At 50.5% G+C, this 25,644-nt stretch overlaps 1 protein-coding gene across 1 annotated transcript in view; it reads left to right on the top strand.

Annotated features, from left to right (window-relative positions):
* The window catches only part of SYNJ2 (synaptojanin 2), a 95,138-nt gene that overhangs the window by 57,819 nt on the left and 11,675 nt on the right, over positions 1-25,644 (top strand). The window contains exons 7-18 of the mRNA XM_040628006.1: positions 782-878; positions 3,349-3,521; positions 4,994-5,075; positions 5,831-5,980; positions 6,056-6,221; positions 12,975-13,166; positions 15,033-15,114; positions 15,872-16,012; positions 17,614-17,806; positions 20,195-20,353; positions 21,888-22,044; positions 22,975-23,092. Coding sequence (XP_040483940.1) covers positions 782-878; positions 3,349-3,521; positions 4,994-5,075; positions 5,831-5,980; positions 6,056-6,221; positions 12,975-13,166; positions 15,033-15,114; positions 15,872-16,012; positions 17,614-17,806; positions 20,195-20,353; positions 21,888-22,044; positions 22,975-23,092 — 1,710 coding nt within the window. The remainder of the gene's footprint in view (positions 1-781; positions 879-3,348; positions 3,522-4,993; positions 5,076-5,830; positions 5,981-6,055; positions 6,222-12,974; positions 13,167-15,032; positions 15,115-15,871; positions 16,013-17,613; positions 17,807-20,194; positions 20,354-21,887; positions 22,045-22,974; positions 23,093-25,644) is intronic.

Genomic DNA, 25,644 nt, shown 5'->3' on the forward strand with positions numbered 1-25,644 from the left:
TTCCCTAATATTTCAACATATGTATTTTTTTTTAAAGATTTTATATATTTTTTTGAGAGAGAAAGAGAGCGTAGGCAGGGGGAGGCACAGAAGCAGAGGGAGAGGGAGGGGGAAAGGATCTCAAGCAGACTCCACACTGAGCATGGAGCCAGACTCGGGGCTTGATCTTATGACCCTGAGATCATGACCTGAGCCAAGACCAAGAGTCAGATGCTTAAACAACTGAGCCACCCAGGCGCCCCACAACATACGTATTTTTAAAATTCTCTGATCTATGAATATTTTCCTAAAGCCTGAAATTTTACACATAATTACACATAATGAAATATGGCACTTAGATAACAGACACTGAAGTTAACAACCCTTCTACCAGCTTTTCTAGTTTAGAGAAGGAAGTGAAATTAGAGATTAATTTCAGAAATGTGCTTCTTGGACTCTGTTAATAAAAGGCTGAGTTAACTGTTCTAGATTTAATAGTGGTACTTTACAGAAAGTCCAGCATATCCTTCGTCTGATGTTACGCTTAGTCTGATAGGCTGTGAATTATTCTTGGCCTGAGCCTTGCATGCAAACAGTTAACATGCTTGTCCCTGACCGTGGGGTGGGTGGCTTGGGAGAGTCTGGTTTTCTCTCCCCCGCCCCCCAACCAATATTGCGTCCTGGGGAACAGCTCCTCCCGGACCTCTGGTGCCAAGCAGGTCCCTCCTGCACCCCGTGCCCTCGAGGGTAGGGCCAGCAGTCTGTGTGCTGACGACACCGGTCACGTCCTGTTCCATTGCAGGCATATGGTGCTTCTGAAGGAGCAGTATGGGAAGCAGGTGGTCGTAAACCTGCTGGGGAGCAGAGGCGGAGAGGAGGTGCTCAACAGAGCCTTCAAGGTAAATGCTGTGCTACTTACTGTTCGGGGAGGGGGGCGCGGTGGGTGAGGGTGATGAGGACCCCCTCGGAGGCACGCTTCTGTGCAGGACTGGGACTAACACTGCTCTCACCATGTTTGGGGAGTTCTTTCCCACCAGCTCTGTCGCATTCGGTGATTGGGCTCCTGATGTATGAAATTTAATTTTTATGAACTGATGGTTAGAGAATTTGCTCAAAGTCAAACAAAGCATCTGCCACCTCCAGCTGCATTTCCCCCGGGGCCCCCCTGGGGCTTGCGGAGCTCGGGACAGCCAGGCCCCTCTCCTTGGTTCTCTTGGACACATACGCGGCCCCGCACACATGTGGGCTCAGGGAGCCTGAGCTCCCCTTCCTTCCTTGGTCTGGCTGTGCTGCTGGCCAGAGCCTCCTGGCACACTCAGCCAGAAACCTGCCGGGCCCTTGGCCTAGAGCAGTCCTTCAGAGCTCCTGCTCGGTTTAAAGCAAGGAATCTCAGTGTGATTTCCTCCCGCTGACTTCAGCCTTCAAATCTTCATCCCTGTCAGGGCTCTCCCTGAAAACAGCTTCCTTTGCCCGGCTCCCCACGGGCTCCCTGAGGCTCCTCTGGGCACTTTCAGGGGTGGGGATGGGGTGCAGGGGAGCAGGGGGGTGGTGCAGGGGGGAGGCCTGAGCAGGGAAGGAACCTTTGAAGGAAGAGCTCCACCCACCTCACCCAGGCCTCTCCCTGTTCCCAGAGCTCCTAAGTGTATTCAGTCTGCTAGGTGAACAGCTCCAGAGTGAGCTGTGGGCGATGTCCACTTTCCTTTCCCAGTGGCCCGTGACCCCCACTTAACAGAGAAAAGCCCTCTGGCTGTTCCAAGGTCCAGGAAGCCCCTTGTAGGGAGAGTGAAATCGGACCTCACCTCATGGGAAGCAGCGTTTGCTGCCTCCCTGACTCCTGACCTCTGGCCAGTAGGAGCTGAGCCCCGTGGGTGCTCCTTCCACTCCGCTCAGAAAGGCCATGTGCTCAGAGCAGACTCTCTGGTGACCAATTTCGTTTGGCCAGACCTGCTTTTCCTGTTCGGTTTGTTGCTATTGGCAATAAGCCTGCTGAGTATCTCCCCTCCCAGCCATCTTGGCAGAAACGTCGACAGCTTATTTTAAGGAAAAAGAAGGAAAGAACAGGATCTCTTTTCCCTTTATGTCTTGGGTTATGGAGAGGGGATGTCCTCAGCACCCCATCCGCCAGCGGAAGTGCCCCCTGCTGACGGGCTCTTTGTCAAGAGTGGGCCAGGAGGCAGCAGTGGTCCTGTGGCCCAGGTGGAGGAGGGCAGGCTGCTGGGCAGGGTGGAGGGAGGAGGGGGATGCCGCTTGGAGGAGACCCGCTGGTGTCACACCCTCAGCCCTGAGGTCTGAGCACCAGCAGCCCACCCGCGGTCCTCAGGCCACAACCCGACAAGGTGCTCACTCCAAAGTGTGATGTCGCAAAGGAGTACGCTACTCAGCCCAGCGGGCTGCTTTTCCCAGCAAGACTCTGGCTGGTCCCAGCCATGCGCTGACTGACGTTCTGGCTCACGGCGGATGGGCACTTCGAGTTGCAGGGACCAGAAGGCCCAAAGCCCTTCTAGTCTTTCAAGGTCATTAGACTCTCTGGACAAATCTAACCCAAACTACGCAGGAGGGTCCAGGGTGTGACGGGCCTGAGGCCGGGCGCCCTGGGGAGGCCGCCATTTCATCTTCTACCACAGGGCTCCTGAGAGAGCTCCGGAGTTGCCTGGGAGGTTCCTTGTGTGGGAGGGAGGCCTCTGTCAGGAGGAGCACCACGCTGCCTGGAGCCCACCTGCTATGCATCCCCATCTATGGCCTCGCCTCCCCCCCAGCTCCTGCGCGGGCCTGGGCCCACTGGCCCTGACCACTGGTCACCCCCATCCTGCAGGCTCACTGGGCCGTGCCTCTGGCACCTCCCCTCACGGGGACCCAGAGGACTTTGATGGGAGAATTGGGCACCAATGAGCACACCCCCCTAGGCTTACGCTTGTCAGGATGGGACTGGTTACCAGGGCAACAGGGAGCTGGATTATGAGCTCCCCAGACTGCTGGGCTGCCCTGTCCCTGATGGGCCCGTGCACTTGGGGGCCTGCAGGACGGAGTGGTCCTTCCCTCCTCGGCACCCTCCCAAGGGCCCTGTGGGAGGGTGATGTCGGTTCAGGGCTGGGAGCCAGGGAGCCAGAGCATCTCCAGCTGTCTTCTGCCTGGGGTGGGCCTTTGCCCCGCTGCAGGCAAGGTGCCCTTCGCAGGATTGCCCTCCGAGTCTTTGTTCTTCCGCTTCTGGGTCAGGACTGATAAACAGCTCGGTCCCCCATAGGCCTTAAAGCTAAAGCCTGTGCCCTGGCCAGTGCCTTGGTTAGCCTCCCCGCCTCCAGCCAGGAGAGGTTCACAGTCCCCGTGTTCCTTCCCTCGCTCCCCTGCCACCCTCTCCCTTTCCACTTTCAGAAGTTGCTCTGGGCTTCTTGCCACGCCGGCGACACGCCTATGATCAACTTTGACTTCCATCAGTTGGCCAAAGGCGGGAAACTAGAGAAGTTGGAGAACTTGCTGAGGCCCCAGCTGAAGCTTCACTGGGATGACTTTGACGTGTTTGCCAAGGGCGAGAATGTAAGTCCACGGTGAGTCTCCGCCTGCGTCCTCATCCTCCTGCCGGGTGACTGGCAGAGCGGCCGGGTGTCCTCCTGGGCTGGGCGCCTCCCCTGCTGCTCAGCTCCGCTTGCAGGCTCCGGGACCACAGGCTCAGGGATGTGGGGGATCCTGGGCTCCGGGCGCCTTCTTCCCCTTCCCAGCTTAGAACATGCTTCTGAATTTTGTGAATAGATGGCAAAGCATGGTTTTCTGGCAAAATAAATTATAAATAAAGGGACTAGGTTAAAATGTGGAGCTGTGGTGACCATAGAACTTACTGTCCGAACTGAAGAAAGCCCATGAGAGTCAAGAGGGACAGCTGGCATCAGCCCCATTGCCCACGGAGCCCGGGGTCTGGGTTTTCCTGCTCAGAGCTGAGCAGAAATAGCAAGCCCACTTTCTGCAAATCACAATGCAGTCAGTCCTCGTTCTCCACAGATTCTGTATTTGCAAATTTGTCCATTGCTAACATTTATTTGTAACCCCAAATTCAATACTTATGGTCCTTTCAGGGCCATTGACAGACATGCTCAGAACTGTGAAAAATTTGAGTCACCGAGTACGTCATGTCCCCAGCCGAGGGGGGGACAAGGCAACACTCTGCCATTTGGTTTCAGCTCTCCTACGATAAAGTGTCCTTTTTGTGGTCTGTGTGGTGCCACGTGGTCACACTTTTGTGCATTTTATTGGTGATTTCACTGTTTAAAATGGCCCCCAAACGCAGTGCCAAGCGCTGGCAGGCGTTCGCAAGCACAAGGTGGCTGTGATGGGGAAAGTACAGCTATGTTAGAGTGCGGTTGGCTGGGAGTGCAGGGTTAACGAATCAGCAATCCGTGTGAAAGTGCCTGTAAACAGAAACACACATAAAACAAGTTTACGTTGAGTAGTTGGTGAAAATGTGGGAGAGCAGCGGCTCGCAGGAACCTAACCCTAGATTTCCCCTGGGAGCAGTAGGTCAGCATTTGCTAATCTGCTAATGGGTCAGTTCACTAGTTGTTTTTTTTTTCTTTTTAAGATTTTTCTATTTATTTGAGAGAGAGAGATCGGGGTGAGGGGCAGAGGGAGAGGATCTCATGGAGAATCCCTGCTGAGCAGGGAGCCAACGCGGGGCTCAGTCCCATGACCCCGAGATCCTGACATCATGACCTTAGCCAAAACCAAGACTTAACCAACTGAGCTACCCAGGCACCCCCTCAATTCACTAATTGTTCATGGCAACTTTCTAGAATGTAACTATGGCAAACAATGAAAATTGGCATATCTTATAACGACCCAGGTGTGCATGCCGCTCCAGCAGTGCTGGGGCCCCTCCTGGTGCATGCTGGGGATTGTGGTGGGCGACTAGAGTAGGTGAGGGTCGGCACCAGTGTTCTCAGAGGCCTGCAGTCAAACATAGGCCATTGTGCTGTGGCCATTGCTCCTTCAACAACTTGTAACCATTTGTGCTTCTTGTTTTCCTAAGTTTTCAGAAAGGCACTTTGCGGATGAACTGTCTTGATTGCCTGGACCGAACCAACACAGTGCAGAGCTTCGTAGCCCTCGAGGTCTGTCCCTGCTGTGCGAGGCCCCTTGGGCCACCTGGGTCATGTCCCATGCCTCCCTAGGCAAGATGAGGGGGACATCACTGGGCTAACTTTCTAACAGTGGGAACGTGGGGCAGAGATGTCCCAGGCATCAAACAGCGAGGTTTGCCTGGGTGGCTGGCTTGCCCCCATACCACTATATGCCTTTGCCCCATTCGTAGGCGCACTTTGTGGAATGCATCCCAGACATGGGCACCCAAAGGAGCCAGGTGCCACCTTGAGAAGCAGTGGTTGTATGTAATGATTACTGTGAATATCCAGTTGGGCAAGGGTAGTGTGAGGCTGGCTGAGATGAGGCTGGATTTGGAGTGTGGGAGGGAGACCCAAGTCTGTCTAGTGACCCACTGGCCCAGGGCCTGGTTGACCACTCCTGCTCACTGATGGGGGGAGGGGTGGAGTCACTGCTGCCTGCCGGGCTCTCCATCCCCGTGGTGGTCAGGGCTGTGGCCTGGGGGAGGAGGTCAGGAGTAAGGGGCCCAGAGGAGGGCTGGCGGCATGATAAAGACAAGGTTGGATAGAGTTGGGTGAGCTGTGGTTGGAAGCCCCGTTCTTTGCTGCAAGGTTCCCTGCTCTCTGGACGGGCACAGAGTGACCCACAATCTGCCATAAAGGAACTCACTGGGATGATGCCTGGTGACATTCAGCCGAAGCAGCTGTGGGTAGTGGGAGCTTCCAGGTGAGAAGAGAGTGACATCTGTTCCTTACTTCCCATCCAGGTCCTTCATCTGCAGCTCGAGAGCCTAGGGCTGAATTCAAAGCCCATCGCTGACCGCTTTGTGGAGTCCTTCAAAGCCATGTGGTCTCTGAATGGGCACAACCTGAGCAAGATGTTCACGGGCAGCCGGGCTCTGGAAGGGAAGGCCAAGGTAGGGGCAGGCCACAAGGAGAGAGGGAGGGCCTGCGTGGATCCCTCTCATGGCCTCTGGTCTGGCTCATGGCAGGTGGGTAAGCTGAAGGACGGGGCCCGGTCTGTGTCTCGCACTATCCAGTCCAACTTCTTCGATGGGGTGAAGCAGGAGGCCATCAAGCTGCTGCTAGTTGGGGATGTCTACACCGAGGAGTCTGCAGACAAAGGAAGGATGCTCCTGGACAACACGGCCCTGCTGGGTAAGGGGGCTCCCACTCCACTTACATGGGGGTGTCCAGCTGCCCTGCCCCCGGAGGGAGTGCATATGGGGGGTTGCTAGCCAGCCCTTCCCACTCCTCCTCATGTAATCCCAAAAGGCAGGTAGCAGACACTCCCCTGAGCTGAGCTTCCGTGCTCTGCCCTTCTAGTCTATGACTTCAGCTTGACCACTTGACCTAAGCAGCCTACAGCTGTGTTTTGTATTCTTTTATGAGATGGTCAGTCATGTGTAGCCACAAGAGGAGCCTCAGGAAAAAACAAAGTTTATTCTTCAGATGTAAGGACATACAGGGGCGCCTGCATGACTCAGTCAGTTAAGTGTCTTTTGGCTTTGGCTCAGGTCGTGATCTCAGGGTCATGAGATCGAGTCCTGTATTGGGCATCAGGCTTCATGCTCAGCATGGAGCCTGCGTAAGATTCTCTCCCTCTCCCTCTGTCCCTCCCACCCCACTCATACACCTGCACTCTCTCTCTTCTCTCTCTCAAAACAAACGAACAAACATACAGACGAAAAGTGAAAGGATGGAAAAAGATGTTTTATGCAAATGAAAAAAAAAAAGCTGGCATAGCTATTCTCTAAGCAGACAAAAAGAGACTTTAAAACAAAGACTAAAAATAGATGAAGGGCATTATGTAATGATAAAGGGGTCCATTAAACAAGACGACATAACATGTATAAATATATATGCACCCAACGTACGAGTACTAGGATTTTTAAATATTAACAGGCCTAAAGGGAGAAATTTACAGCAATACAACAACAGTCAGGGATTTTAATATCCCACTTACATCCGTGGATAAATCATCCAGACAGAAAATGAATAAGGAGACATTGGCCTTAAACAACACATTAGACCAGATGGACTTAACAGACAAGCAGAACATTCCACCCAAAAGCCAACAGAATACACATTCTTCCTAAGTACACAGGGAACATTCTTTGGGCTGGGTCATATGTTAGGCCACAGAACAAGTCTTAATAAATTCAAGAAGAGTGAGCTCATATGCAGCATCTTCTCTGACCACAATGGTATGAAACTAGAAATCAATTATAAGAAAGCTGGAAAAAACACAAAAATGTAGACTTAGACAATGTGCTACTGAACAAAGACTGATGGGTCATCAAAGAAGCAAGGGAGAAATCGAATAATACCTAGAGACAAACAAGAACAGAAATAAAACACACCACAATCTTTGGGACGCAGCCAGAGCACTTCTAGGAGGAAAGAGCGTATCTAGGCCTACCTCAAGAAACGAGAGAAATCTCAAACAGTCTTAACTTTACAACTAGAGGAACTGGAAAAAGAAGAACAAATGAAGGCCAGAGTCAGTAGAAGGAAGGAAGTAATAAAGATCAGAGTGGAAAATAAATGAAATAAAGATTTTTAAAAGCAGCAGAAAAGACCTATGAGTTGGTTCTTTGAAAAAGATGAAACTAAGTTGATAAAACTGTAGCTAGACTAACCAAGAAAAAGAAGAGGTCGCTGATCAGAAGTGAAAGAGGAGAAATCACAGCTGACCCCACAGAAGTACAAAGGATCATAGGAGACTCTTACACATAATTCTATACCAACAAATCAAACAACCCAGAAGAGATGGGTACATACCATTCTTCCAAGACTGGGTCATGAAGAAATATGAAATTTGCATAGACTGATTATCCATAAGAAGATTGAATCCAAAATCAAAACCCTCCTGACCGGGGCACCTGGCTGTTTCAGTTGGTAGAACTCGCAACTCTTGATCTTGGGGTTGTGAGTTTGAGCCCCCTGTTGAGAAGAGAGATTTTAAAAAATAAAATAGAGTGGCTGAAAATTAAAACCAACCCCCCCCCCAAAAAAACACCCCTCCCAATACACATAAGTCCCATGACCTAAAAGCCTCACTGGTGAATTCTACCAAACATTCAAAGATTAGATACCTGTTCTTCTGAACTCTTCCAAAAAACTGAAAAGGAGGAAATATCTTTCCATTTATTTGCCTCTTTTTCAGTTTTGTTCATCAGTGTCCTCTAATTCTAAAATTCATTTTATCAAAACCAGACAAGGATGTCACGTACCCACACACAAAACTGTAGGCCAGTGTCACTGATGAGCACTGACTCATAAAGCTACGATAAAATTTATGTAGCAAACCGAATTCAACAATTATCAGGAGGGATTTATTCCAGTGATGCGAGGTTCAACATCCATAACTCAGTCAGCTGATCTACCACGTTAACAAAATGAAGGGCAAAAATCCTGTTGACCAGGGCACCTGGGTGGCTCAGTCAGTTAAATGTCTGCCTTTGACTCAGGTCATGATCTCAGGGTCCTGGGATTGAGCTCCGCATCAGGCTCCTTGCTCAGTGGGGTGTCTGCTTCTCCGTCTCACTCTGCCTCCCCCCCACCCCGTTCATGCTGTCTTACGCATGCTCTCTCTCTCAAATCTTTAAAAAAAAATCCTGTTGATCATCTCAATAGATACAGAAAAAGCATTTGACAAAATTCAACATCCATTCCTGATAAAAACTCTCAACAAAGTTTGTAGAGGGAATTTACCTAAACATAATGAAGGTTATGTATGACCAGCCCACAGCTAACATTGCACTCAGTGGTGAAAAGCTGAAAGCTTTTCATCTGAGATCAGGAACAAGACAAGGATGCCTAGTCTTGCCACTCTCTTCAACGCATATTAGAAGTCCAACCCACAGCAATTAGGCAAGAAAAAGAAAAGGCACCCAAATTAGAAAGAATAGAACTGTCACTATTTGCAAATGACACACTATATACAGAAAACCCAAAAGACCACAGAACTGTTAGAATAAATGAATTTAGTGAAGTAGCAGGACACAGAGTCAACACAGAAATCTGTGGTGTTTCTATACATTAATAACATTATCAGACTGAAAAATTAAGAAAACCACTCTACTTAAAATTGCATCAAAAAGAATAACATACCTAGGAATAAATTTAACCAAGGAGGTGGAAGATCTGTACTCTGAAAATTATAAGACACTGATGAACAAGACTGAAAAAGAGGCAAATAAATGGAAAGATATTCTATGTTAGTGGACTGGAAGAATTAATATCGTTAAAACGTGCATACTGCCCAGAATAATGTACAGATTCAGTGTAATCCCTATCAAAATTCCAGTGGCATTTTTCACAGAACTAGAACAATACTGTTAAAATTTGTATGGCATCACAAAAGACCCTGAATAACCAAGGCAATCTTGAGAAAAAAGAACAAAGCTGGAGGTATCCAGCTCCCTGATTGCAAACTAAACTATAAACTTATAGTAAAACAGTATAGTATTGCTGTAAAAACACACAGAACAATGGAACAAAATTGAGAGCCCAGATTTAAACCGATGCATATATGGACAGGAAATTTATGACAAAGGAGCCAAGAACATACAAAAAACAGTCCCTTCAATAAATGGTGTTGGGAAAACTGGACCACTGTCTTACACAAACGTCAACTCAAAATGGATTAAAGACTTGAATGTAAGACCTGAAACCATAAAATTTCTCGAAGGAAACACAGGTAGTAAGGTCGCCAGCATTGCTCTAAGCAATGTTTTTTTTTTTGGATCTGACTCCAAAGGCAAGGGAAACAAAAGCACGCATAAACAGAGGGGGTTATATCAAACAGAAAGGCGTCTGCAAAGCAAAAGAAATCACCAGAACAAAAAGGCCAGGGTTAAGCATTTGAGTCTTGGTTTCAGCCCAGGTCAAGATCTCAGGGTTGTGAGATGAAGCCCCACGTTGGGCTCCATGCTGGGCGCGGAGCCTTCTTAAGATTCTCTCTCTCCCTCTCCCTCTTCACCCCTCTCAAAAAAAAAAAAAAAAAAAAAAGGCAGCCTACTGAATGGGAGAGTTTTGCAAATCCTAATTGGATAAGGTGTTAGTATCCAAAATATGTAAAGAACTCCTACAACTCACTAGCAGCAATAAAAAGTCAAGCAATTGGATTTAAAAAATTGGGCAGGGGATCTGAACAGACCTATTTACAAAGAAGACTTCCAGGTGGTCACCTGGACATGAGAAGATGTCCAACATCATTAATTACTAGGGAATGCAAATCGAAATGTAATCAAGATCTAACCTCACACCGGTCAGAAAGACAACAAGCACTGGAGAGGGTTGTGACGATAAGGGAGTCGTTGTGCACTGTTTCTGGGGGTGTAAATTGGCACAGTCACCCTGGAAAGCAGTATGAGATCCTTCAGAAAATGCAGAACATGACCCAGCTCCCCACTTCTGGGGATTTATCTGAAGAATGTAAAAACGCTGATTCAAAAAGGTACACATACCCTTATGTCACACGTGCACACGCGTGTACACACTGGAATACTACTCAGCCACGAAAAGGAATGAAAGCCTGCCGTTTGCAACAGCCTGGACGGACTTGAAGGTATTATGCTAAGTGAGGTAAGTCAGGTGGGGAAAGACAGATGCCATGTGATTTCACTCGTGTGGGATCTAAAAACGGAAGCAAACTTACACATACAAACAGATCGGTGGTTACCAGAGAGGGGGGAGGTGGGCAGATGGGTGGAGGGGGTCAAATGTATGGTGATAGCCCGTAACTAGACTTTTGGTGGCGATCCTTTTGTAGTGCAGACAGATGGAGAGTTGTAACGTCTCACACCTGAGACTTACATAATGTTATCTACCGATTTTACCTCAGTTTTAAAAATGTATTATCCTTGCGGGTCCTAGACATGGAAGGCATGCCACACAGGGATATATTGGGGTTTCTTTACTGGGGTTTCCGCAGGAAAGGCAGGGCAGGGTAAACAGCTTAGGAATGGTCGGTTTGAATAACTCTGGTAGCCTTTGGGCAGTAGGCGTGGACTCTAGTTGAATGGTACCTGGTCCTGCATGATTGAGGCAGAGGAAGATACAAAATATGTATACAGTAGCAGCTATCAGTGTATTTCCTGGGGGCCCGGGCTTTCTGGCCTTGAGTGCGAGCCCGCTTTTGTACTTTCTTGTGTATTTCCAAGCCAAGAGGAGGGGGAGAGTCAGAAGATGCTGCCGGAGTCCCTGTACTATGCTACGTGTCAGCTTCTTGGAGTGCTAACTCCTGCCAGAAACCCTTTCTCAGCCCCAGTGGGTTCTTGGTCCCATCCCCCAATATCATTCATCCCAGGGAGTCTCCCGTGACAGTGGCCTCCTTTTGTTAGGGTCTCAGGACCCCGTAGAACCGGAGGAGGGAGAAGGAGGGGTTGTCTCCGGGCATCAGGACACCTTCTGCTCTCAGGGGGCAAGATTGTCATGCTTCTGTCAATAGCTACAGGGTTCTTCCTGTTAGTCGAGCTATAGTGGACATACGAGATTATGTTACTTTTGTGTGCACAACGTAATGATTCGATGTTTGTGTACATTGTGAAATGATCACAGTAAGTCTAGTTAATATCCATCACCACACGTAGTTCCAGAAAAGTTTTTATGATGAGACCCTTTAAGATCTATTCTCTTAGCAACTTTGAAATATACAACCCAGTATTATAAACTCTGGTGGCCCCGCTGTTCCTTACACCTCCAGGACTTACTGATTTTATAACTGTACCTTTGACTCCCTTCACTTTTCCCTCCCCCAGCCCCCCCAGCCCCCATTCTGTTCTCTATGAGTTCATGAGTTTTAGGGGGTTTTGGTTTTTACCTTCCACCTCTGAATGAACTCGAGGTTTCTTTGAGGGAATTTTAATGGCATCTTATCCCCTAGACCCTGGAAATGCTATAGAGCTCTCAGTGGACAAGAAGGGGAGAACCCAACATTTTTCCTTATAAGAATGTGTAAGCTTTAAGAAATTTTTGAAAAATTAATTTGCCCGTGCTTAACATGGTTTTGCAGCCCCTTTGCTGCTTTCATTCTTCCCTGGGGGACTCTCACTTGGCTTCCGGTGGCCACGGTGATTATTTGTGTCGACCTGGAAATAAGGCCAGCTCAGTCACAGCTGCAAGAGGGTCTGCGCAGCACAGCGTCTTGTTAAGTAGATATGTAGGCGTGACTTTGAGGTGAGGTGAGTCACTATTCCAAAAAATGGAATATCTTTTGGATATCCAGAGGATGGAGCTGGTTCAGAGTAATGCTTTTTTAAAGGCTTGAGTCCAACATAAAGCAAACGAAACATCTCCTGAGGGATGGAGGGTGAAAAAAGGCAGAGAAGGGGTAAGACATTTCAAGTGTTAGATACAGGTGTTGAAAGGGTGTAGGTTGCCCTGTCCCCTTGCTTATGTCCCCACTGGATCGTGGAGGAAATGCCGAGGCGGACACTCCCTGTGCAGTCTGGTCGGGTAAAGCGTATGAAGGAGGAACGTCTGGTCCTGCGTTTTCAAGATTTTGTGGCAAAAATGCCCCAGGGGAAGTGTACTGGTTATGGTGGCTTTTACCCTCTCTTTTTTTTTTTTTTTCAAGATTTTATTCATTTGAGAGAGAGAGACAGAGCACAAGCAGGGGGAGAGGCAGAGGGAGAAGCAGGCTCCCCACTGAGCAGGGAGCCTGATGCGGGACTCGATCCCAGGACCCTGGGATCATGGCCTGAGCCAAAGGCAGGCGCTTCACCTACTGAGCCCCCCAGGCGCCCCTGGCTTTAGCCTCTTACCTCCTTCTCAAGGAGCACACCTGGCCCTAGCCTGTGGGATCTGCAGCCCTGTCTCCGATAGGGAGCCCCCTCCATGTTTTTGGAGGGTGCGGGTGGCTGTGCGATGCGGACACACCTGCCCTCTCCTGCCTGCTCACAGTGACTCCCAGGATCCTGAGAGCCATGGCCGAGCGCCAGTCGGAGTTCACGAATTTCAAGCGGATCCGGATCGCCGCGGGGACCTGGAACGTGAACGGAGGCAAGCAGTTCAGGAGCAAGCTCCTGGGCACGGCCGAGCTGGCCGACTGGCTGCTCGACTCCCCCAAGCTCGCCGGCCTCGCGGGATCCCCGGGTGAGTGCAGCGGCTTTGACCGCCAAGTGCAGGTTCCGGGGAGCCCTGGGTTTGACCTTTCCCCGCAGCCAGGGACTCCTGAGATCTGGTATTTGGTGTTCTCCCTCCTCAGGACGTTTCGAAAGGGCTGTGGTCCCAGTTTCCAGAACACGTCTGGAAAATTATTGGATGCCTTCTCTTTTCCAAACGTGTGGAAGGGTTGTCGGAGTGGGGGTCTCTCTTTTCATGGACAGAGGTTTCACAGTGTGAGGTTTTGCTCAGTAGCACCGCGTTTGTCGTGAGGAGGAGGATGGGGCCCCTAGAGCCCCGGCCCCCTCCCCACACGCCTCCGGCTGCCCACCTGCGGTAAGTCGTCACCGAAGGACTTGTGTGCCCTTTAAGAACAAAGTAGTTCCAAATTCGGCACTTCACCTTTTGTCTTGTACCATGCAAGGGAAGGCGGAATGGCCTCAGAATGCAGGATTTGAAGCATAAGTGGTTTTCTGCAGTCAGCGTTTCTGTGGGGCCGGCCTTCTCCAGCTCCCATGGATTGTGCGAGAGAGCGGCCAGCAGGTCTCTGCCTGTGGACGTGCAGGAACCGCGCGATCTCAGCAGCTGCCCTGAGCAGTGCCTGGAGCCCGTCCCTCGCTGTCATGGGCCGTCTGCACGCGTGCACGCGCACACACACACAGCCCTGTACTGAGGCGCAGGGTGGCTTGAGTCCACAGTCCAGTGTTCCTGGGATTCCTGTGCGGTGGTGACCATCCACAGTGCCCCCGGGGCAGGCCCTGTACGTGCTGAGAACAGAGAACAACCCCAGCTGAGGGAGCTTCCCTCCCCATTTTCGGAAAAATGGCTCTGCGTCTGCATGCAGGGATGGGGGGTGGTGACAGCAAGCTGGCAGTTACTTTGCAGGGGATTTTATTGGGATGGCGGGCTCAGCAGCCCCACTAGCAACTCATAGGGTCCAGGAGGAAGGAGGGGTTGTGGGGACTCTTGCCAGCAGAGCAGATGAATGGGTATTTTTTTCTTTAAACAAAGAAGAGACACTCAAAGCCAGTTAAGCTTGCACTTCCAGGTTGCCCTGTGAGGCCAACAGGAAAGGAAGTGGATGGCCTGGCCTTTCCTGGTGGAGTCAGGGAGGGTGGGGTCTCTCTTTTTCTGCAGCGCTGGGAACCACGGCCTGGCTTGAGGGCTCAGGGACTGAGTGGCGGTGGGGGGGGAGCACTGGAGAGATGCGGCCAGTGGCATCCCTGTTAAAGGGACACGGAAAGAGTAGATGAGCAACACCTCGGCTTGCAGTGCTCCCCGTAAAACACATTCCTGTAGCAGACCTCAGCGGTCCCTGAGCTGGGCAGGGTTTTCCTCCTCCAGCCGCCAGGATGGCAGTCCCCTGGGACAGGACCACATCAGTCAGTCATTAACCGGGCAGGTCTGGGCCCAGCACTGTGCAAAGTACAGAGGGACACAGGCAAGCGTGAGACTTGCCTTTGGGTCTGATGCGTACATCAGTGACCAGGAAGGAAGAGGGACCCACAGGGCAGTGCCCTTACTACCTGCTGGGTGGGGCAGGTATGTCACACACGTCCTCTGATGGATGCTTCACAACGTCCTTGTGAGATGGTGGTTACCATCCCTTCTGCGGACAGAGGAACAGGTTTGGAGAGGTCACTAGTGTGCCCCAGGATGGAGACCGGGAAAGGCCATGGGCACCGGGGAAGGTGACGGAAGGTGGGAATCAACATGGAGCTTCACTGAGTCATCTGGACGAGTGCACCTGGGCAGCAGCACACCTGGGCTCAAATGTGGCACATGTGGCACCCCACGTGTCCACGAATGCAGGCCTTGTGCTGTCTGATTTCCTCTAACTCCCGCCTTTCCCCCTAGATGAGGACAGCCCAGCTGACATATTTGCCGTGGGGTTTGAAGAGATGGTGGAACTGAGCGCAGGGAATATCGTCAATGCCAGGTGAGGGTCTGGGCACGAGGGCTGCAGGATCGCACCCTGAAACTCACCTGAGGTTTTCCTGAGCCAGATGCCTGGCTAGGAGCAGGACACTGGGGCCATCCTGCTTCTACATCCACTGCCCTGTGACCCTCGGGGTGTAGGTACTCCTGATGGCACTCCTGCCCCCCCAACACACAGATGTGCACCTCTGGTTCCTCTTTCTTTGCAGATTAAGGAAATCGAAGGAAGGGTGGGTTACTACTCTATATTCTGAGTCATGCTTTGAGCTGGCGACTGCACACCTGGAGGGCGTGGGCTGAGGGGCGGGCTGGAAGGTGCTGATTCACCTTTCCTGGGGAAGGTGAGAAGCATAAGTGTGGGGAGAAGGTGCTTCTCTCTCTCCGCCAGATACAAAGGAAAGAAAACCACTGCATTAATATTTTGTATAGGGTCAACTGGACTTTTTCTTTCCTAGTTTAATTTCAAAGAACTTTCTGAACAAATAATAAATGATCTCACCAGCTCTTAATGAGCAAGATGCTGTGTCGGGTTTTAGGTGGTGGGGGTGAGGTGAGGTATGTGCGATGATGTGTATGACACAACCAGAAATACTCGGATAGTGCGCTGCGGGAATGAAGGCATGGCACTAACATGGGAGTGGGGACAGCGTGGCACCTCTTTTTATTCTATAAAAAGAATAAGGGCTGAAAGAATTTGTCAGTGGGAGAGCCCATTTCCAGCAGACTGTAAAGCATCATTTCTTTCTCGTCTTTTCCAGTACCACCAACAGGAAGATGTGGGGTGAGCAGCTCCAGAAAGCCATCTCACGCTCTCATAGGTACATTCTCTTGACTTCGGCACAGCTGGTGGGCGTCTGTCTGTATATCTTTGTACGTCCATACCATGTCCCGTTCATCAGGTAAGAACATTTAGTTTATGAACATCTGGGGGGACGCGGGGTTGTTCGTCTTGGTGTTTTGTTCAGACTTCCTCTTCCTCCTCCCCTCCTGCAACAGGAATCAGGACTTGCCATTATTCTAGATAAATGTAGTAACCCCCCGAGGAAAAAGCAGGCTGAATAGAATATTGTCTGGTGACTAAAAAGCCACAGTGGGAACCTCGTGGGCCAGGAAGCTGGACTCTTTCAGAAGGGGTGATTGTTGTCTTCCCAAGCTCAATTCTGTGCAAGGAAAGGGATTCCTTGATGAAGCGTTAGACAGGAAACCTCTGACCAAGAGCTGAGTAACTCATCGGGAAATGCCAATTCTTTTGTCTCTTTTGAAAAGAGTTCTAAATAAGATGTGTGGGCAGAAAGCTTCTACCACTGTCACCCCGTTGTAATGCCCCTAAAGTGACCACTTGGTATATGTCAGAAAAGGAACACTCAGCAAATGAGTGTCCTCTTAGGAAAGTGTGTGTGTGCACGTGTGTGTGTGTGTGTGTGTGTGTGTGTGCGTGTGCATACATGTGTCTGCATGCATGTGTGTTTTAAGGTTTGGGAAGAACTCACCTTTTCCCTCGATGACTCATAACCTCCCACTGCTACCTGGTCTCACTCATGTCCGTAGAATTTCCTCCCGCGCCAGGCTGAACTCACTGTCCATGCCGGGCTAGACCTTTCCCCCTTCCTGGTTGAAGACCTGTGAATATTTAGAGGACCAGAGGCATGCCGGGGGCAGTGCTGGGAGAGCACGACTGTGCTCCGCACTCATCATCCTCTCCTGTGACTTTGGAAAAATCTTTAAGCTCGTGTCCCCCTGAGTGTTTGTTTTGGCAGCTGGGCGGTGTCCGAAGTGAGTGGGTGAAAGTCAGGAAAGGTAAGGTCAGGGTAAAGGTTAGAGATGACCCACGAGAGAGGGAGCGATGCTGGGGAGCTCCCGATTGCCCAGAGGCCGCCCAGGGTCCCCGGCCTCTCCTCCAGCCTTAGCTGGCTTAGCTCGGATGCCTTGGCCGGTTATCCCCTCACCTTGTCTGCCTGCTGGTAGTCCCAGGGAGCAGGTGTTGGCCTCTGAGTGCCTCAAGCTCGGGTCAAGCTGGCATTCTCCTGTGAGCAGGTGTCTACGCGGAAACCGGCTATGCAGCCCAGCCCAAATAACTAGATGCTTCCTGTTTCTTAACACGTGTTTGACCTGGTGGCACCTCCCGTGGTTTGCAGGAGATCCGTGAGGGGTGGGGCAGGGCACGGTGAAGTCCGAGCTGCGAGCTGCGGCAGGGGCCCCAGGATGAGGACTTGGGAGCAGAAAGCAGGGATGGAGGTGGGAGCTTCCCGGGTGTTTTGTGAGCGCAGGGCACTTGAGAGTTGAGGCAGTGGAGCCGGTCCTCCAGACCCGCCACAGGGAGAGGAGAGAGGTCAGGGGTGACGGCCACGCAGTCACGGGGTGGCCTGGCTGCCCGAAAGGTAATTTAAACAGATTCCCAGCCGCAAGCCTCGCTCGCGTGTGGCCCAGCTCTTCGCTGCTGCAAAGCTGGCTCTCGCTTTTCCTTCTGAGCCGCTAAGGAGCCACGCCTTCTGTGTTGCAGGGACGTGGCCATTGACACGGTGAAGACAGGCATGGGAGGAAAGGCGGGGAACAAAGGGGCTGTGGGCATCCGCTTCCAGTTCCACAGCACCAGCTTTTGCTTCGTGTGCAGTCACCTGACGGCCGGGCAGTCCCAGGTGAAGGAGAGGAACGAAGACTACAGGGAGATCACCCAGAAGCTGAGTTTCCCGATGGTGAGAGCACCGTGGCAGGGCTGGGCGGGGGCCTGGGATGGGACCGGCACAGGAGTGCTAGCGCCCTGCTCAGTGCAGCACCGCCCCTGGTGTTCTGAGCTGCTGATAGAGGCCAGGCATAGGGGTTGGGGGGTGGTGCGACTACGGGAGGGTCCCTGCCCTTGGGTCTCGGCTCTGGGGGAGGGGAAGTGACCTGGGCTGGGACAGTAGAGCGAAGGCCAGGGGGCGTCCCTGGCGTGTTCTGTGCCCCATCTCTATTATACATTTCCCGAATGTCCATATACACCCTACATTTTCTTTGCATTTTTGTGCGTTTTCTGATTTTCTCGTTCACTGTCCGTGCTTTGTCCAAGTTGGTGAAGAACATCTGAATCCAAACAGTACCAGATTTGGTTTTCTTAAGACTCATGGTCTTCAGACGTACATTCCCTTGCAGCTCAGATAAGAACACCCGTTTTTTGAAACTGGTGTATTCATAACCTAAGAGCCCTGGATCCTCCCACCTGGTCTCCAGGTTGCGGATAGCGTGCGCCATACTGCCCTCTAGTGGTGTCAGGGGTTTCCATCCCAAAGCCAGCGGATCTCCTTTCCAGACTCAGAGTCAGATTTCTCCTTCTCATGTAGAGATGATTGCATGCACCGCTTCAGCCTGGTGCAAGCCCCCTGTCTCCCTGCAGTGAGGGGAGGCCCGCTTTTTCCACCAGATGTTCTGCCCATGTCTGTAACACAGCTGGCTGGGTCATGGAGCTCCTCCGTGTGAGCCCAGATAGATCCCGTGAACCTGACATCCTGTTTACTGGGCTGCACAAGTACTCAAGGCAAAAACTTTCATTTTCACTAATAAGTGAATCTCTGCTCTAGTTTTTATTTCTTGGATTAAAGAAGAAATACATAGAGCTGGGAAATTTACAATGTGAAGTCTTCTAGACTATAGATGACATGCACGTTTCTTTGTGTGTCCATTTAGTTAAAAAAAAAAAAAGTCCAGCCCCTCTCACTTAAAGTGCTATTTTGAAATAATAAACTTCGGACACATTCAAAATATTCAAAGGGCTTAAATAGAGCTTTTTTTTTTCAATAACAGAATGTGTATAAGTTAACACTCTACACCTGTGTTGCCTGGTAGACTAGCCACTAGCCACAGGCAGGTATTTAAATCTAAATTAATTAAAATTAAATAAAACAAAAAGTTCCTTGGTTACACTGGCCACGTTTCTTGATGGCCACTCCGTGGCTGCTTGTGGCTGGTGGCTCCTGTTTGGACAGCAGGGATGGAAAACATTTCCATCACTGCAGCAAGTTCTGAGCTGCAGTGTTCTACACACGCATTGATTTGGTTGTGATCATGTTAATCTTCTGTCCACATTACTGTTGTGGGCTGCAGGGAGTGGAAATGCCGCATGAGGATAGTAGAAGCAGATTTTGGCGTTAGGCAGATCTGAGTTCAGATGTCGCCTTTGTGATGCATCAGTGGTGTAACTTTAGCAAGTTCTTTTTTTTTTTTTAAGATTTTATTTATTTATTTGACAGAGATAGCCAGCGAGAGAGGGAACACAAGCAGGGGGAGTGGGAGAGGAAGAAACAGGCTCATAGCGGAGCCTGATGTGGGGCTCGATCCCATAACGCCGGGATCATGCCCTGAGCCAAAGGCAGACGCTTAACCGCTGTGCCACCCACGCGCCCCTAGCAAGTTCTTTTGAACTTTTTATTTTTATCTAAAAGAGAGCCAATAGTGCGTGCTTCACAGGATTGCTGTCTGGGCAGTGCGCCCCCAGAATGGAGCCCAGCACAGGTAGACAGGTATTAGGGGTGATGTGTTGTGGCTGCTGTCGTTGGCCCTATGATTCATGGCAGGGAAGGAAGGGCAAGGATCCCGCGCTCTCCGGGGCTGCGCTGGGGGACCACGGGCTCAGGCTGGGCTAGACAGGGCGGGGGAGGGAAGAATGGGACAGAGAGGGTCACAGAATGAAAATGGATAAAATCCATGACATTTTACAAAGTTGCATGTTATGAGCATTTTTATGTGCTTAAGCCTGATCCTCATAACACTGAGTGTTTGGGCAACTCGTCTTTGCATGTAGACGTAATGAAAGCAGGAGCACAGCCCGATCTCAGAGCCGGGGCGGGCGCAGTGAAGATGGACAGTTGTGCTTCCCAGTTAGACATGAGCTTTCCAAACCACTCAAAAACACTGTCATTTAAAATGAGGGAACCCACGTAAAAGCTCCCCAGTAGGTGTACGGGATTAAGGAAAGAGTAAGGAAGGAAGTCTTCTGTTAAGTAACATTTTAAGAAAAAACACGTCCGTATTGTCTGTGTCGTGAGTTTCCCTCCCCCTCCCCCACCTCCTTTGCAAGATGGGCCGAAATGACTGATTTTCTTGAACAGGGAAGAAACATTTTTTCTCACGATTACGTGTTTTGGTGTGGCGATTTCAACTACCGCATTGATCTCACTTATGAGGAAGTCTTCTATTTTGTGAAACGCCAAGACTGGAAAAAACTTCTGGAATTTGATCAGCTGCAGCTACAGAAATCAAGTGGGAAAGTAAGTCAGGTTCTTGAGTCAGTAGGTGTGCTCCCCTGGAGTCAGAGCTGCTTGGAAGGGCCACGCGTCTGCATGGCCAGCCTCGTAGGGCCTGCCGTACTTACATACACTCAAGCACCGACTCACACTCCACCGAGTACTGTTTTGGTGAGATCTCTGTTTCTCATTGGTGAGCACACTCACACATTCTAACAATATTTAATATACTTTATATACCAATCGATGTGGATAATCCTCTAGACCATCCTACAAATTAGGTATTATACCCATTTTATAGGTAAGAAAACTGAGGCCCCAGGTCAAATGAGTCCAAGGTCACACAGTCAGTACACAGCCATGATGCAGTCTGTGTCTATCAAGCTACAGAGCTCATGTTTTATCGCCTATAGACCCATGTGCAGTTTTTCTAAGATTTATTTGTTCATTTTAGGCACAGCACGAGTGGGGGGGGCAGAGGGAGAGGGAGAAAATCTCAAGCAGACTTCCCACTGAGCATGGAGCCTGACACGGGACTTGATCTCATGACCTGTGAGATCATGACCCGAGCGGCAACCGAGAGTCAGATGCGGAACCAACTGAGCCACCAAGGGGTCCCCCATGTGCAGTTTTTTAGTGACTCCTTAGGCCATGACGTGATAGGAAAGATTTAAATATGGGATCTGTCCTCAGTTTTTCAAGGTCACCCTGGCCAGCTTCCGGATGACCCAAAGGTTATCTTTTCCAGCTACTACGTCTGCTCGTTTTTGTGCCTGTTAGCTTTGTAGGGGGGCTTATACGGCAGAAGCACAACCACACTCCATTTACCTTTTTAAAAATGCGGCTGGTCCCGTGTGCAGAGCTGGGGGAGCTAAGGTCTGTCCTACAGCGAGATTCAGGCATTCTTCGCGGTTTTCTCTTCACTCCCCGCTCAGCCCTGCCACGGACGTGGATTGCCGAGGGGTGGCCAGATGGGAAAGTAACCACACCACACCTCTCTAGAACAGGTTTTTCTTTCTTCCTCCTACCAGTGTTGTCCACACCCTTCCACGGATGCATGGAGAGCAGTAGTGAGGTCTGTTCCAGGGTCTTCTCACGGCACTGGGTCTGGATCCAGAGCCAAACAGAAACAGAGTTCAGTTTCAGTTCTGTGCTTCTATTTACCCAACTCATTTAGTGAGCAAATATGAACGGAGGCCTTGTCGGGCCTGGCCGGGTGTTGCACTAGGTCTGGCGCTGAGCGGATGGGCACCTGGAGTCCTCGCCTCGTGCCTTCCACTGTGTCCCGGGCACTGACCAGCGGACAGTGGTGCATTGGGTACCCGAGGTGGGTGGGAGAGCCCGGCGTGGTGTGTGAGTCAGTGGAATGAATAATCAGCGCTCTCTTGCTAATGAAATAGCACACACGTGTTCAGTTTTAAACGTATTTGCAACTGTAATGTTGCGTCTGTATCTTTTTAGGACTGGAGCACTCCGGAATGTGCTTTTTTGTTTTTTGTTTTTGCATCCGATGTACAGAATCTAGAACTAAGGTTGTCTTGGTCTTTTCTCCCAATAGATTTTTAAAGACTTTCACGAAGGCGCCATTAATTTTGGACCTACCTACAAGTATGACGTTGGCTCAGCTGCGTATGACACGAGTGACAAATGCCGCACCCCTGCCTGGACAGACAGGGTCCTGTGGTGGAGGAAGAGGCACTCTTTTGACAGGACAGGTGCGTGAGACGTGTGCGCATTCAGAGCTGGTGGAGGGTGAACGATCGGTAGCATAGTGGAGACATCAGTCGCTTTTATTCGACACAGCGCCGTTTGTGTAAATAACAACTTTCTTGATAACGCGAAACTACAGGAAGGTCATTCCGGTTGGTAGCCCCTAAACTTTGGAAGTTGTGCTTTGGGGAGCGTCCCCCCGGCTCTCCCCGTCCCTGGCTCGCGGCTGTCCCCCCAACCCCACGCCGTCTGCCTTCTGCTCTGGGTGGACAGCAAGGAGACAAGCCTCGGCTCTTCCTCTCCAGTGACTCCCTCTCCCTCTCACACGGATGCACTGTGTCCCGCGCGTTTCGTTCAACAGACCTCTTACCTGCCGAAAGCTCCGACTCCATATCGACCATGAGCCAGACGCAGGAAAGAAGAGTTTTTTTCTCAATTAGTTGTCGAGTACGTTTTGCATCGTTAGTGATGGCTAACTAGGAAGGGCGGTTGATTTAGAACACCTGGAGGTAAAACAGCTCCTCTTTCCTGGCAAGACGGATGCAGAGATTTCAAAGCCAGGGAATCACGTGGTTCAGATCCGTCTTTGGACATCTGTGGACATCTCCGGGGCACCGTGAGACAGGATGCTGTGATGTCCTTAGCCTCGGCTTTGCCTACATAAAGGGCTGCAGACTTCCTGTGTTCCTGTGGCCCCCCAGCCACGTCTGCGTTCCCGCTCAGGTTGTCCATGGGGGAGGAAGTGGGCAGCCATAGATTACATAGATTAGCTACCCCAGACCCCCAAGCCAGCTCGGCATGGCTTCCGGCCTGGCAGGTTAGAGCAAGTGAGTCCGAGACAGGTGTCTGTGCCGCAGGTCCCCGTCGTAAGATTCCTCAGTCGGCGTTCCCATATGTTGATACCGTTTTGTGTTGTGTGTGGATCTCTTGAGTAGCTGGAGAACTCAACCTTCTTGACAACGACGTAGAAGCCGACAGCACCGTCAGACATTCCTGGTCTCCTGGTGCCCTCAAATATTACGGCCGAGCAGAACTACAAGCGTCTGATCACAGGTATGGCCCTCGCTGCCGCGGGCACGTTCTCCTGGGCTGGGGAAAGCGGCGTCTGCTGCTCCCTGCAGAGAACGGACGTGTGGTCCCCCTCGGAGTGCGTGCGTGCACGCGTGTGAGATAGAGGAAAGAAGGAAGAACAGTGTGACCAGTAGCTGTGTCCCCACCCCCAAGGACGAGTCCATGTTAGTACTGTAATTGCTCATATCATGAACGACCTCATCGATGAAAATGGCAAAGAGGCAGCCTTAGTATTTTGTCATCTAAATCCCCGTAAACAATGCCATCCTGCAACTTGCTTTTTTGTCACTTAATGTCTTTGAGATACGATCATGTCAGTGTTACAGACCTGGCTCATTCCCTTGTAATTGCTGTCCAGTATTCCACTAAATATATCCATGGAATTTACCCATTCACCTACTGGTGACATTTTTTTCTAGTATTTTATCATTACAAACGCCAAAGGGTTTTTAAGTGTTGGATTCCGAGTTCTTAAATGCTCTGAGCTGTTGGTTTGGCCTGGCGTGTCTTGCATTACGGATGGAACACAGCAGCAGGGCCGGTCAGCTCCATGTGCGCTGGGACCAGCCACAGGGGGAATATCTTTAAAGAGACAGAGGATGGCACCTGAGGGTGTGAATAGGAAGGGTTTGATCTTCCCACGGCTGCCCCAAAACTAGCCTATCAGTTTCAGCTTCTACAAGGAAAGAAATTAGGAGAGAGCATTGGTGGTGAACAGCTGGTCAACCAGTAGGTCTAAATCTTTAGATATTCTAAATTCTTAAGAAACCTGTTGTTGCAAATACACACCTAGACAAGAACCTTGGGAAATCTCCAGTTATAGGACTTTCTATAGCAAACTATAGGTTTTCTAGTTCCGTGAGTGTCTTTAGAAGCAATTCATTTAACCATCATTCCCTGAAGAGCCTTGTATATGAGGCCCTGTTCCTGGCACTGAGGATTAACAGTGAACAAAACAGACAAGACCACGTTCTCATGGAATCGTCTAGTGAGGACAGACAGACAGTAAACAGATGTGAAAGGAGAAACAGTAATGACAAGACTCAAAGGGTTGGTGCTCTTTTATACCCAGTGTTCAAGGAAGGCCTTTCAGATATGATAACCGTGGAGCCCAGACCTGAAAGAAGTGAGAGTGTGAGCCATAGGGGTGTCGGGAAGAGCATTCCAGGGTGAGGAGGCAGGCAGTGAACCTTCAGGGATCCAGAGAATCAAGGATGAATAGAAAGAGTAGAGGAAGTCATAGGAGCTGGACAAGCAGCACAGGCCATGTGGAACCCTGTGGGCCACAAGAACGTTGGGTTGTACTCAGGCTAAGGAGTGGCGTTATCTGACGAGGTGTTGACAGAATCAGCCAAAGAGAGTCCAGGGGCCTGGGAAGAAGCTAGTGCAGTAAGCAAGAGTAGCGCCAACCCTGGACCAGGTGGTCATGGGTCCCCATGGAAAGTGGTTGGGTTCTGGATAGATTTTGAAAGTGGGGCCCACAGAATTGCCTGAGGGATTAGATGGCGTGTGTGTGTGTGTGTGTGTGTGTGGGAGAGAGAGAGAGAGAGAGAGAGAGAGGGAGCGAGAGAGAGAGAGGATTTGAGGAGCACCCCAGAGTTTGTCCTGAGCAGCTGGAAGGATGGAGTAGCTTTCGCTCAGCTGGGATGCTGGGAGCTGCAGATCGGTCATACTGGTTTGAGGTGCACCTTAGACATTTATGGATCTTTCCGATTACAGAAGCAAAGCCCCTCCATCATGGACATTTAGGGGAAACATACGTCCACAAACAAACCCTCCGTGGTTCCGCCCTCTGAGACCAAGTGTGCAGCGGTCTGCTATGTTTATTCTGCATTTTCCAAGCACGTGAGAAGATCTTACACCAACATGTGAACCTGTGTGGGTGTGTGCTTGTGTGCAGACACCGTTTTACGTATATATATGTGTATAAGAACGTTAGGATTATATTTTGCAGACTTATCATTTTGCCTTACTACCTTCATATTTTTAAATTAAACTTTTTATGTTGAGGTAATTCTAGATTGATATGCAATTTTAAGGAATAATACAGACAGCGCGCGTCCGCTTTTTCCAGGCCCCACAGTGAGGGGATCCTGTCACTCTGTAGCATGGTGTCACCACCGGGATAGCAACAGTGTCACTGTCAAGATACGGAACATCTTCACCACAGCCCTCCCTGCCCCCTGACCCGTCTGCCGCTGCTCTTTTTCTCCCTTTCCATGATTCCGTTATTCCAAGCATGTTACATAGATGGAATCAGAATGGGGAGGACTGGCTTCTTCCCGCCAGCCTCAGCGTCTGCAGGTTTGTGCGGTTGCCGCACACGGCCGTAGCCGGCTCGCATTCCTGCTGGGGGCGCTGCCCGTGCGCGCTTGCACCTGCCTTCCTCAGCCACGACGTCACTTCAGGTGTCCTGCCGCTCAGTGCCACTCAGTGCATATCCCTGTATCAGATTGTTCTCCATCTTCTTTTTTCTTCTAGATGAAAAAGAAAGCAAAGGAAGGAAGGAAGGAAGGAAGGAAGGAAGGAAGGAA

This window comes from Ursus maritimus, unplaced genomic scaffold (genome assembly GCF_017311325.1).
Source record: "Ursus maritimus isolate PB19 unplaced genomic scaffold, ASM1731132v1 scaffold_13, whole genome shotgun sequence".
Lineage (NCBI taxonomy): Eukaryota > Metazoa > Chordata > Mammalia > Carnivora > Ursidae > Ursus > Ursus maritimus.